Consider the following 12,308-nt stretch of genomic DNA (forward strand, 5'->3'; position numbering starts at 1 on the left):
CCATAAGAGTAAGGATTATCTGATTCTTTGTATTTTAATCCTAGTACTTAGCACAGTGCCTGGTCCTTAGTAGTATGTATTAGATGTCTGTTAAATTAAATCTTTGAACATCGTGAGTAGATATTCTTTCATTTTGTTGTTGGAGAAACCAAGATTCTTGACCATGGTTCTCAGTTAATAAGTGGCAGAGTCAGGATTCGTAGCTGTAGGATATTAGAACAGGAAGAGATCATAAAGATAATCTAGGAGGTGAAGTGAATTGCCCAAGATCATATTGGAAAGAACTTGGACTTGAAACCAGGATGTTGTGACTTAGGCTAGTGCTCTCTCCATCCTTTTGCTTTTGGGTCTCCTAATGGTTAATGCAAGATAGAAAAGCCAAAAGGAATCACTATCAGAGATCAACTTTGCATCTTTAAGAATTGTAAGATCATGACTTGGGAAAAGCACATTTTTAGTACAAATATCTGAGAATACAAGCTAGGTAAGAAAAATATGTTCCTATAGAATCAACTTGACATTTATGGTACAACAAGATTTCCAGCATAGAAACATAACAGATGTTCAGAAGAGCCTGAGAATGTCGTCTTCAGTCTTCATTGTTCAGAAGACAACTACTCATGGTGTGCTTTTGGAATGGTTTTTTTTTTTTTTCAGGTAGATGATTCCCCACAGTCTCCTTGTTGCTGTATATCTCCCAGAGCTAGAATAGGCTCAAGAAAATAGGTAATATTCACATATTTGAAGTTTTCCAATACTTAGTATGCCTTTTTTGATGTTTTATACTTATAGCTGCTGTTGGGGTAGTACTTTCCAAATACCACATTGTATCAAAACTTCTGACTCTGCTACTTCATGAGAGTCTGGATTCAGGGGAAAAATTCAGCATTATTCTTACTCTTGGGCATTGCACAGAATCTTGTGGTAAGTATTGATTTCATTTAATGGGCTTGGGCTTGATGCCACAACTAAATAGGCAAACTTTTTGTTCACCAATAAGCCTGAGCCAGCATGGAATATTGGAAAGAACTCTAGACTTGCAGTCAGATGACCTGATTCAGATCCTGACTCTTCTACTTATGACTTTATTTAAGTCATTCAGCTTCTCTAAGGCTCGGTTTACTCATCTGTAAAATTAGATAATCTCTAGGGTCCCTTCTAGTTCTAGATCCTATTTGTCCCATACCTGGAAAATTACCAGATATCCCCCTGCAGCATAACTTCCAAATCTTTCAGTAATGAAGATTCAGATTCAATGAATTTCTTTTTCTTTATTTTGATTCTTTTATTTTGGCTTTCAACAGAATATTCTCCACTGGAATATTGTCATTAGAAAATAAAATTAATTGTTGGCATAAAAGTCTCCCATGTGAACAGATGACATATTTTTGGAGGAAAGATTAGTTCTTGGGTTGAAATTGCTTCAAAACTATATACATATTTATATGCATTTTTCTTTAATTTTTAATTAGCTTAATGAATAAAATTTTTGATTCACAGAAATCTTCTCTGTGTGATTTATGGCAAATTCTTGGAACTGCCTAAAATTACTACAAGAAAGAATTAAACCGTGATGTAGATTATTTAATGATGGAATAATTTGTCATGTAATTTAACCTAATGTTATATTTTATATTTTTTTATATTTTATAGAAGAGAATCAGCTTCACCTCTTTCAGAATAATGGTCTTCCACTAATGATTCAAGTCTTAACTGAATCACAGAATGAAGAGCTAAACAAAGCTGCCACCTTTGTGCTGCACAACTGCAAAAAAATTAGTAAGTTTACTCTTAATTTAAAAAACAAATCACAGAGAGGTCCTTTTTATTTTTCTTTGATCCCTTTGGGGAACAGACTTATTGCTTGGTCAGAGAGTTTGTATAGTTTGGAAGCCTTTTGGGCATAGTTCCAAATTACTTTCCAGAATGGTTGGACCAGTTCATTGCTGACACTTATTAGTGCCCCTGTTTTTCTTCTCATTCTCTCTAGCACTTGTCATTTCTGATAGGTGGGAGATAGAACTTCAGAATTCTTTTAATTTGCCTTTCTCTAATCAATAGTGACTTAGAGCATTTTTTAATATGGCTATAGATAGTTTTGCTTTCTTCTTCTGAAAACTGCCTATTCATATCCTTTGACCATTTATCACTTGGGGAATGGCTTTTATTTTTATAAATTTGACTCTATTCTATATTTAGTATATATTGGAAAAATGAGGCCTTTATCAGAGAAATTCGCTATAATTTGATATTACTTCATTGTCTTTTGTACCTTTTAAAGCAAAATGTCTTTTCCCTGATTATCTCTTTTAATTAGTCCTATTTTTACTTTTGCTTAATCTGAGATCATGATTGCTACCCATCTTTGTTTGTTTGTTTTTTTTTAACCCTTACCTTCCATCTTAGAATCAATACTATGTATTGGTTCCAAGGCAGAAGAAAGGTAAGGACTGGGCAATGAAGGTTAAGTAACTTGCCCAGAGTCACATAGCTAGGTAGTTTCTGAGGTCAGATTTGAATCCAGGTCTCCAGACCTGGCTCTATATATACTGAGCCCCCTGGTTGCCCTCTATCCCTGACTTTTCTTAGTTCAGCTAAAGCATATTTGATTCTTTTTCAGCCCTTTATTTTAATTTTGTGTGTATCTTTCTGTTTCAAGTGTGTCTCTTGTAAACAATATATTGTTGGATTCTGATTTCTTATCCATTCTGCTATTGGCCTTCATTTAGTGGGTGAGCTCATCCCATTCACAACACTTATGATTACTATGTTATTTTTCTCCATCCCATTTTTTTTCAGTCTCTTTCTTTTTCATCTTATCCCTCCTCAAAGTCTGTTTTGATTTTAACTGCTACCTCTCTTAATCTCCCTTTTATCATTCCCCACTTTCCTTTTTTTCTTATCCTCTTTGCCTTCTATTTCCCTGTGGGGTCTGAGAGAGAGAGAGAGAGAGAGAGAGAGAGAGAGAGAGAGAGAGAGAGAGAGAGAGAGTGTGTGTGTGTGTGTGTGTATTCTTCCCTGTTTTGGACCAATTTTGATGAGAATGAGGTTCAAGCCTTGCCTGCTAGAGCTCTACCCTCACTTCCCCCTGCACTGTAAAAGCTCTTCCTTGCATGCCTCTTTTATGAGAGAAAATTTTCCCTATTCTAGTTTTCCCTTTCTCTTCTCCCAGTGCATCTCTCTCTCCCTTTCATTGTTTTTGATGATCATTCCATTGTAATTGACCAATATCCATTCCTTCTTATCTATGCAAATTCCTTTATTTTTTAAACCCTTACTTTCTGTCTTAGAATCAGTACTAAATATTGATTCCAAAGCAGAAGAGTGATAAGGGCTAGGGAGTTTGGGTTAGGTCACTTCCCCTAGGTCACATAACTAGGAAGTGTCTGAGGCCGGACCTGAACCCAGGACTTTCTGTCTTTATCTAGGCCTGGCTTCCTCTATAAATTCCTTTTAACTGCCTTAATAATTATAAAGTTCTTTAGAGTTATTTGTATCTTTTACCCGTATAGGAATATAAACAGTTTAACTTTGTTGAGACCTTTATGATTACTCCTTCACATTTGCCTTTTTATGCTTCTCTTGCATCTTGTGTTTGAATGTCAAATTTCCCATTCAGCTCTGGTCTTTTCATCAAGAATGCTTGAAAATCCTCCTTTTTGTTAAATATTCATTTTTCCTTGTAGGATTATATTTAGTTTTGCTTGGTAGGCTCATCTTGATTGTAATCTTAGCTCCTTTACCTTCTGGAATATCTTATTCCAAGCCTTCTTATCCTTTAACAAGGAAGATGTTAAATCTTTTTTTTTTTAAACCCTTGTACTTCGGTGTATTGTCTCATAGGTGGAAGATTGGTAAGGGTGGGCAATGGGGGTCAAGTGACTTGCCCAGGGTCACACAGCTGGGAAGTGGCTGAGGCCAGGTTTGAACCTAGGACCTCCTGTGGAAGATGTTAAATCTTAATGTGATCTAGACTATGGCTACACAACATTTGAGTTGTGCCATTCTGGCTGCTTTTTTTCTGGCTGTATTTTTCTTTCACCAAGGAGCTCTGGAATATTCCTGGGAGTATTCATTTTAGGATCTCTGTTTTACCCCCTGGACCTAAGATATCAAGGCATTTTTCTGTGATAATTCCTACCTCCTTCCCTCCCTCTTTTCCTTCCTTCCTTCCTTCCTTCCTTCCTTCCTTCCTTTCTTTGTTAAGTAACTTGCCCAGAGTCATACACCTAGGAATTGTCTGGGGTCAGATTTAAACTCAGGTCTTTCTGACACTAGGCCCATTTCTCTATCCACTGTGCTACCTAGCTGTTTTGATAATTTCTTGAAATATGATGTTTAGAATTTTTCTTTGATTTTGACTTTCAGGTAGTACAATAATTCTTAAATTTTTTCTCTTTGATCTATCTGCTAGGTCATTTTTTTTTCTGATGAGATATTTACCATTTTCTTCTATTTTTTCATTCTCTTGATTTTGTTTTTATTGTTTCTTGATGTCTCCTGGAGTCATTAGCTTCCACTTGTCAATTCTAATTTTCTTTTAAGCATTTAGGAAGCATTATATGCAAGGCATATACAGTGAAAATGCAAAAGTAAAAATGAAATGCAAATCAGACTCTAATCTAAAGGGGGTTATATTTTACTTCAGGGTAGGGGTATATTACAATATGTAGAATTATGAATATTTAGGAAGAAGAAAGAAATAACAACTAGAGGAAATCAGAAGACTAGACAAAGCCAAATGCAAATGAAGTGTTTACATTGACTTTTTCCTTTACTCCCCAATACCCCTAAACCAGTATTTCCCAACCAGTGGGAGTCAATTCTAATTTTTAAGAGTTCTTCAATGAACTCTGACTTTTAAGGTATTTTCTTCAATACTTCAATACTTTTTGTTCCTCTCTCAATGCTGTTAATTCTTTTTATAATTTTCTTGCATCATTCTCATTTCTTACCCCAATTTTTCCTCTACTACTCCTTTCATTTATTTATTTATTTAAAAACCCCTTACCTTCCCTCTTGGAATCAATAGAGTGGTAAGGGCTAGGCAATTGGGGGGTCAAGTGACTTGCCCAGGGTCACACAGCTGGGAAGTGTCTGAGGCCAGATTTGAACCTAGGACCTCCCGTCTCTAGGCCTGGCTCTCAATCCACTAAGCTACCCAGCTGACCCCATCTACTACTCTTTTTTTTTTTTTAAATCTTTACCTTGTTTTAGGATTGTAAGGAGTAAAAATTAAAGGTTGGACTAAATATGTGGTTGCTGTAATTATTACTCAAGTCAGAATGACTTTTTAGCAATTTATAAAATAAAGGGAAAGAATGAAAGTAAGGAAATCAGAGAGAGAAAATAATTACTCTGGCCCAGAGGCCCCAGCAAAGGGGGCCCAGAGGTAAATTATCCAAGGGTTTTTGCCACAAGGCCTCCTCCAAGACAAGGGGCCTCTCCGGAGGCTAGTAGCTCTCAGAAAAGCCAGGAAAAGGAGTCAATCTTTTTCACTCACCGACATGGTAGTTCTGAGGGAAAAATCCAAGAGCAGTCTGAGGTCCCAAGCCAGAGCTCCTTCAAGTTCAAGTTGAAGGCAAAAGACCTTGTCACAGGAAGTTCTTGCCACTTTTAAAGACCATTTCTTTTGTCACTTCCTGTGCCTTCCTTCCACTTTACATGGACCAATTACATGCTAAATCTTTGCATAGGACTGCCCAGGGGGTGGTCAATTGGTTCTGATTCATCGCTCACTATCAAGCATGTGGGTCACAGACCTCCCCATACTTAAGGATAAGTGGGGTGTATACACTTCTGGTGATTAAATCTAAAAATAGGCAGGGGAGAATTAATCCCATCTTCACAGAATCATTATTTAGTATTGATCTCTTAGGGCTAGGGTTTAGAATAAATCTCTCGCTCTCCACTGTCACTCTCATGACGTCATCTGGAGGCCAAATACAAGTGAGTGAGTTGAGATAAAGGGACCACCAGAAAAAGGGAAGTTAAGAACCAATGAGATGGGAAACAATGTCAAGAATATCAAGAGACAGCAGAGTGATTCCCGAGGCACTGCCCTCTGGGTGGCCCAGGCAAATTATGATTGATTCCTGAGATGTGACATGTGAGAGTTAGTGGGTGGAAAAAAACTTTATAAGTTGAGGTAAAGAAGAAGTGGGGGGCTTTGATGTGCATGTGGAGAAGCGGACTGGACCCGTGGCAGTGTGTAGCAAGGAACCCCACAATGGTGGCCACAGATTAGCCAGCTAAGTACCTACCATTTCTTCTTCTTCCTCCTACTACTTTTGATTTAATGAAGTTATTAAACTACAACCAGCCTCATAATTTTTCATTCTTAACACGAGGCAATTGGTTTTAAGTAACTTGCCCAGAATCACACAACTGAGAAGTATCTGAAGCCAGTTCCTCTACAACTTATTTCTTGCTTTAACTCTTCAAGGAATTCTTGCCAAGCATGGGTCCAATTAACATTATTCTTTGGGGCTTTCTTTTTAGCTGTTTTCACATTGTTGTCTTCTTCTGAGTTTATGTCTTGGTCTTCCCTGCCATAATAGTAGTTTTTGATGGTCAAATACTTTTTTGTTGTTTGCTCATTTCTCCAACTTATTTCTTGATTTTGAACTTTCTGTTAAAATTGGACTCTGCTCACCTGGGAATAGCTGATGTTTTCAGAGCTAGTTCTGGGAGTCTGCTGCTAATTTTTGGTGACTCCAAGGTGGTAGAGTCCTGGGAGAGATGTGGTCACTGCTCTCTTGGTTTGCACTTGGACCTTTCCTAAGAGGAACCTTGCTTCACTGTAGCCACAAGCCCTAGAGTCTGCTTTGGAACTGCAACCGGGCCCCCCTGCTCTCTGGTGACCAACCCCAAACACTTCTCTGTCCTGTAACTGTGACTCTGGACTGCATTTGGTCAGTGCTAGCTGTACCCAGAACTAGCAAAAAGTTCCGTGTAATCTCTTTTTGATCCTTTTACTGTCCCTGGGCTGAGAATTTCTACCACTACCATATGTATGATCTCTAGATATCCATCCCAGTGTCTCAAACTTTTGCCAGCTCCCATGTTTTCTTAGGCTGGAAAAATTATTCATCCTAAACTTTTGTTGACTCTGTTGCTACAAAGTTTTATTTGAGGCATTTTTTTAAAGTTGTTTAGAGGGTAAAGTTGAGAAAATTCAGCTGAGTTGCCTTTAATCTTGGCTCTGCCCCTTCAATAATTTCTTTTTCTTTTTTTTTTTTTTTTTAAACCCTTACCTTCCATCTTGGAGTCAATACTGTGTATTGGCTCCAAGGCAGAAGAGTGGTAAGGGTAGGCAATGGGGGTCAAGTGACTTGCCCAGGGTCACACAGCTGGGAAGTGTCTGAGGCCAGATTTGAACCTAGGACCTCCCGTCTCTAGGCCTGGCTCTCAATTCACTGAGCTACCCAGCTGCCCCCTAATAATTTCTTTTTAAGGAAGATATTCATGTTTCTTTTAGGGTTGGCCTAGATGACCTCTGAAGTTCTGCCTACCTCTGAGTTTCTTTGATCCTGAGAAATGTCTCCTCTTCCATGAAGTCTTTCTTAATCCTCATTGTTGCTAATGATTTCCCGCTCAGACTTCATATAACCATTTTTATAATGCACTTACTGTATGTTATTTTATCTCTTAAAAATTAATTTTTTAAATAAGTACTTAATGAACCTCAACAAACAAGAGCATTTCAGCATGGAAAGATTAAGAAAAAGGCAGTTGTATAGGAAATTGAATTATGATGTATAGGTTTTTTTCCTCCTACTACATACTTTTTTGGGGTATAATTTAAATTTACCATGGAAGTTCAAACACTTGACCTTTTTGTGTCTCATTCTGAACTTCCTTTTGCTCTCTTCTGTTTATTGTTTAAATGATCCATTAATGCTCTTTCTTTGTTTTCTTCCTTTTTGAAGTGTCACTATCATTACTCCTATGATCACTTCCAAGTTTCCCCCAAGAGGGAAAAATAAAAGCCTTCCTTGGCAACAAATAAATGTGGCCATTCAAAACAAATATTATAACGTCTTTGTCATTTTCCCACTAAATTTTGTCTTATCTAAAATTTGTTTTCTTTTCATCCCAGTACCTAGCACAGTATTCTTTCTGTACTAACCAGATGTTAAATGCTTATTGAGTTGTTTCATGTAGGTAAGATAGAAAGTGGGTAGATGAGTAGGTAAGAAACCCTTTTGTTTTATTGCCTAGCTAAATCATTAAAGTGATAACACTTTGTAGTAAATGATAGGTTGTCCATTTTTTTCTGTTTCATAAAAGCAGAAAAATTATCTCTAAACCTCGAAGAATCTTCTGAGATGAATGAAGCACAACATTTGAAAGAATTGAAGGTGAGAGAGAGGAATATTGAAGGCTTCTGGAAGAAAGCAAAAGAAATTCTGCACAGAATAGAACAGCTTGAAAACAAAGAAGATGAGGTCAGCCTGTTTATTTACAGGAACATAAAGTCTCTGGCAAAGATTTTTTTTGAGGTTGGAGGCAAAAATCCTTTCTAGCTGTGTCAGTCACAAGTGGGAGAAAGATGAGCATCTAAAACATGTGATCAAAACTTTTCACTTGAAAATATTGATCATGATAAAAGGAGGGTTTCCAATGAGGGAAGGGATGCTGAACAATGGCAGTTGAGCAAATGATTTCAATTCTTCTTTATATGTATATAGGTGTGCATATATGTACACATGTGTGTATGGCTATGCCCATATGTGAATACATGTGTGTGTGCACATGTATTCTGAATGGAGCATACATTTAGAACCACTAAAAATCCTTAAGAGATGACCTGGTCAGGATCTAGCATTCTAACCTGCCTAAGGTTTATTGGTAAAAGTGACAGAATTTGAACTTGGGTCCTCAGTCTTTATAGCTAGTATTCTCCATACCATCTCATGAGGCTTACTTATCTATATGTATATGAGTATCTGGGTATAACAGAGATCTGCTCTTCTTCCTCTTTAGTGTTATGTGTATTTGTATAGATTGAGAGAGAGAGAGAGTAGATTCTATATATATGTATGTATGTGTTTGATATATGTAGATAGCCAGATATAGATATAGTCTCTGTATAAGAGATCTCTCCTTCCTCTTCTTTAATGTTAAGTTTACCAGAATCTCTTTTTTATAAATGTTACTATTCTTGCTTTTGACCAAATTGAAGAGAGTTTGATTTTAATTTTAATTTTAAAATTTTTTCCCATGGTTATATGATTCTTGTTGTCTCCCTTTCTTCTTCCCTCCCCTTTCCTGGAATTGACAAGCAATTTCACTGGGTTATACATATATTATCAAATATATGTATTTCATATCCCATTTCCATATTACTCATTTTTGTAGTAGAGTAATCTTTTAAAACCCAAGAGTTTGTTTTAATGTTCATTAAAGGACAGACATTCAGTGACTATGCTGGATGCTGGAGGAGATGTAAAGCTAACTAAGATAAGCCCTTGAGGAGTGGACAATCTGCTAGGTATGAGGGTCCAGGCCTTTCATTTTATAGAGGTTGTTATTTAGAATAGCAAGCAAACCTCTGCCCTCCTTCTCCCCACCTTGGACCTGAAAGTGCTGAGAGAATTTCAAAGACATTTTTAAACTTAGAGACCTTGAACCTGGCTCTTCAGATCAGGATCCCTTTCTGCAGCGTTACATATGCATCCATCCGCCTTCTGTGTCAGCATCTCAAGGCTTCCCAGTGCACCAGGGGACAAATCGAGTTGTTGGGAAGCATCTTTTTAGACTTGGCAAAAATCAGCTCACTTCTCGTAATAGAGAGTAGCTCCTATTCCTTCAGAACTTTACCTCTTCTCAAGCACACACCTCACAATATAAGGTGAGGTAGGTAAGGCAAGTGTGGACATCCCCCTGGGGGGGTAGGTGAGGAGGCTGAGGCTCAGACAGTTGAATCAACTTGAGGTGAGCCAAGCTTAACACCATGCAGTCTTGTCCATCATGCTAGCTCCCATTTGCACTTTCATTGAGACCTTATGTGGAAGACAACACCAAGAAATGAATCCATTTTTCTCTTCACATATCTTATGTTTTTTAAAAATGTTTGCCATATCTTCCCTCTCCCAATCCAAAATTGAAATGTTTCCCATTACTTATAAACATGTATTTCTGTTACATATTGCAGAATTTACCTGCATCCTGTGTAGAGAATATTCTAAGGAAAAGCAAAAAATGGAGAGATCTTCTTGGAGCTATTTACTTGACATTTTTCTGTTGTAGGAAAAAAGAGAAGGAAGAAAATTGGTTGATGATTCTTTTCCAAGGAGCTTAAATATCCAAAAAACACCAAAATGTCCTAGAGTAGACGGCACTGATAGAGTTGCTAATGCAGAAAGAAACCACCCCCAAAAGGAGTGTCAGCCTCAGAGTTATACGCTGAACACTGCAGCCAAGGGTGAAGCCCCTGCAGGGCCTGAGCCCCAGAATCTGTCAGGGAGTGACAAGACAAATCCAGCCAGTGCCCATTGTAAAGCGAGCGAGCCAGCCAGAGCTCTAAGCACCGCTGCTGTGCCCTCAGCTGCCAGCACCACCAGAAGTCCCAGCGTGTACCAAGGAGTGACTGGTGACAAAAGGTATTTGTTTTTCCAAGCAAGGTCCAGTATGTAAAAGGTGAACCTAAACAAGAAGCCATGAACAGACATTAGTGTAAGCCACATCCTTCATGAACCCTGCTTCAGTGGGTCTGTGATATCATTGGTGTTGGGGCTGCCTGGCCCTGGCCCTGCCACTCCTCAGTGCAGTCACCTCATGTGTTGGGCCTTTCCTTTCTCTCTGGGGACATTATATAGGTACCAGCGCAGCCTGCGGGCCCTTCATTTGTACTCTGTCAGCATCACCCTGAGACAGATCTGGCTCCTTTTCTGGTCATGTAACAGCTCTCTGGCTGTATGTTTCATGCAGCCTTGGTTTTGTGATTAATTTATTGTTGGTAATATGCCGTCCACCTGGATCTCTCCATTGACCTTTGGAAGATGGTCATTTTGATGCTTCACAGACTGCTATTCCATGTAGTGTTATTGGAAGACTGTCAGTATCAGAAAGATCAGGATTCATTTCAGGAAGAAGCCTGGGGTCGCGAAAAGCACAGCCTCATTTCTCCCATTAATCCTGCCCATTCAGTCCTCTTATTCCATGCCAGCTTATTACACATCTTCAGTGTCTGCCCTTGATAGACTGGCTGACTTTCTCGCTGCATAGCGGTGTCTGCAGCAACCGTGAGCCTCTGTCCCTTGGGTTTTTCCTTTCTGGATAGCCGGTGAGAGCCGGTGTTTCCTGGGGCTCCCCAGCATTCTGGGGTTTGGTACAGTCAGGGCACTGCTCCCTGCCAAAGTAGTAGAGGCAATCACACGTGTTGGTGTTGGTCCAGGTTCATAGCTTGTCCGAACCAGTCTCGCAGCATTTGCCTGAACTATTCCTGACTGACTTCCTACCCTGACTTCAGCTAGAAAAGTTGGTGAGGATTAGCCAAACCTAACGGAAATTTTCTTCCTTCTTTGTACATAGTTCATCCCTGAGATAGCAGCATGGGTGAGGCCTTTCCTGATTCCTAGAGCTGATAGGGCTTTCCTCCTCACTGTATTTATTTTACTAAGAATATTCTCTCTCCCTGTGGAATCTTTGTCAGCTCCATGAGGACAGATACTGCCATTTTTGCTTTTATATCTGCAGGGCTTGGCAGACAGCTTGTCTAGAAGCTCTTTCTTACAGAGATAGACCCCATTTAGACAATCTGAATTTTCCTGTTGACTTTTCTTTCATTGGCCTTTTTTTTCTGGCTGTTCTCTACAGTTCTTCAACCAAGAAGTAGCAAGATCTCCTTGTTGCCGGTGGCTGGGCAAAGACAAGAATGGGGAAATAGTTTTGTCATCTGGTGCTAAAGAAATGTTAGTGGGATTTAGAGTTGGAAGGGATGTTAGAGATGAGGGCCATAGAAGTTTTAAGTTGAAGAATTGGAATTATCATACCCCAGACATTTTGCCTCTGAATCCATGGATGTGATCACAGTAGGGGGTCCAGGCCATTTGCTCAGGCAAGGTGCACAGGAGGATCCGATCCTTACTCTGTTCAGGTGCCACTGGCCTACATCTTCTCTGATCATATCGTTCCCTTCTGTTTTCTCTTCATTTTAACTGAATTATAGGAAAATGTGGTTTGTTCTAGGCCCCACCCTTCTCCTGATGACCAGAGCCTTCCAACCTGCCTCCTCACCCCTCTTTCAGGCCTCTGGGTCACCTCCATCATCATGGGCCTACATCCACCTGTGTTTGGGGGGG

The 12,308-nt window shown here is 39.0% G+C and overlaps 1 protein-coding gene across 1 annotated transcript in view; it reads left to right on the forward strand.

Annotated features, from left to right (window-relative positions):
• Positions 1–12,308, forward strand: part of TERB1 (telomere repeat binding bouquet formation protein 1) — a 48,657-nt gene that overhangs the window by 17,504 nt on the left and 18,845 nt on the right. Inside the window, exons 9-14 of the mRNA XM_044659434.1 lie at positions 793–924; positions 1,654–1,779; positions 8,293–8,450; positions 10,255–10,607; positions 10,824–10,920; positions 11,824–11,918. Of these exons, the coding sequence (XP_044515369.1) occupies positions 793–924; positions 1,654–1,779; positions 8,293–8,450; positions 10,255–10,607; positions 10,824–10,920; positions 11,824–11,918 (961 nt within the window). The remainder of the gene's footprint in view (positions 1–792; positions 925–1,653; positions 1,780–8,292; positions 8,451–10,254; positions 10,608–10,823; positions 10,921–11,823; positions 11,919–12,308) is intronic.

Source organism: Gracilinanus agilis, chromosome 2 (genome assembly GCF_016433145.1).
Source record: "Gracilinanus agilis isolate LMUSP501 chromosome 2, AgileGrace, whole genome shotgun sequence".
Classification (NCBI taxonomy): domain Eukaryota; kingdom Metazoa; phylum Chordata; class Mammalia; order Didelphimorphia; family Didelphidae; genus Gracilinanus; species Gracilinanus agilis.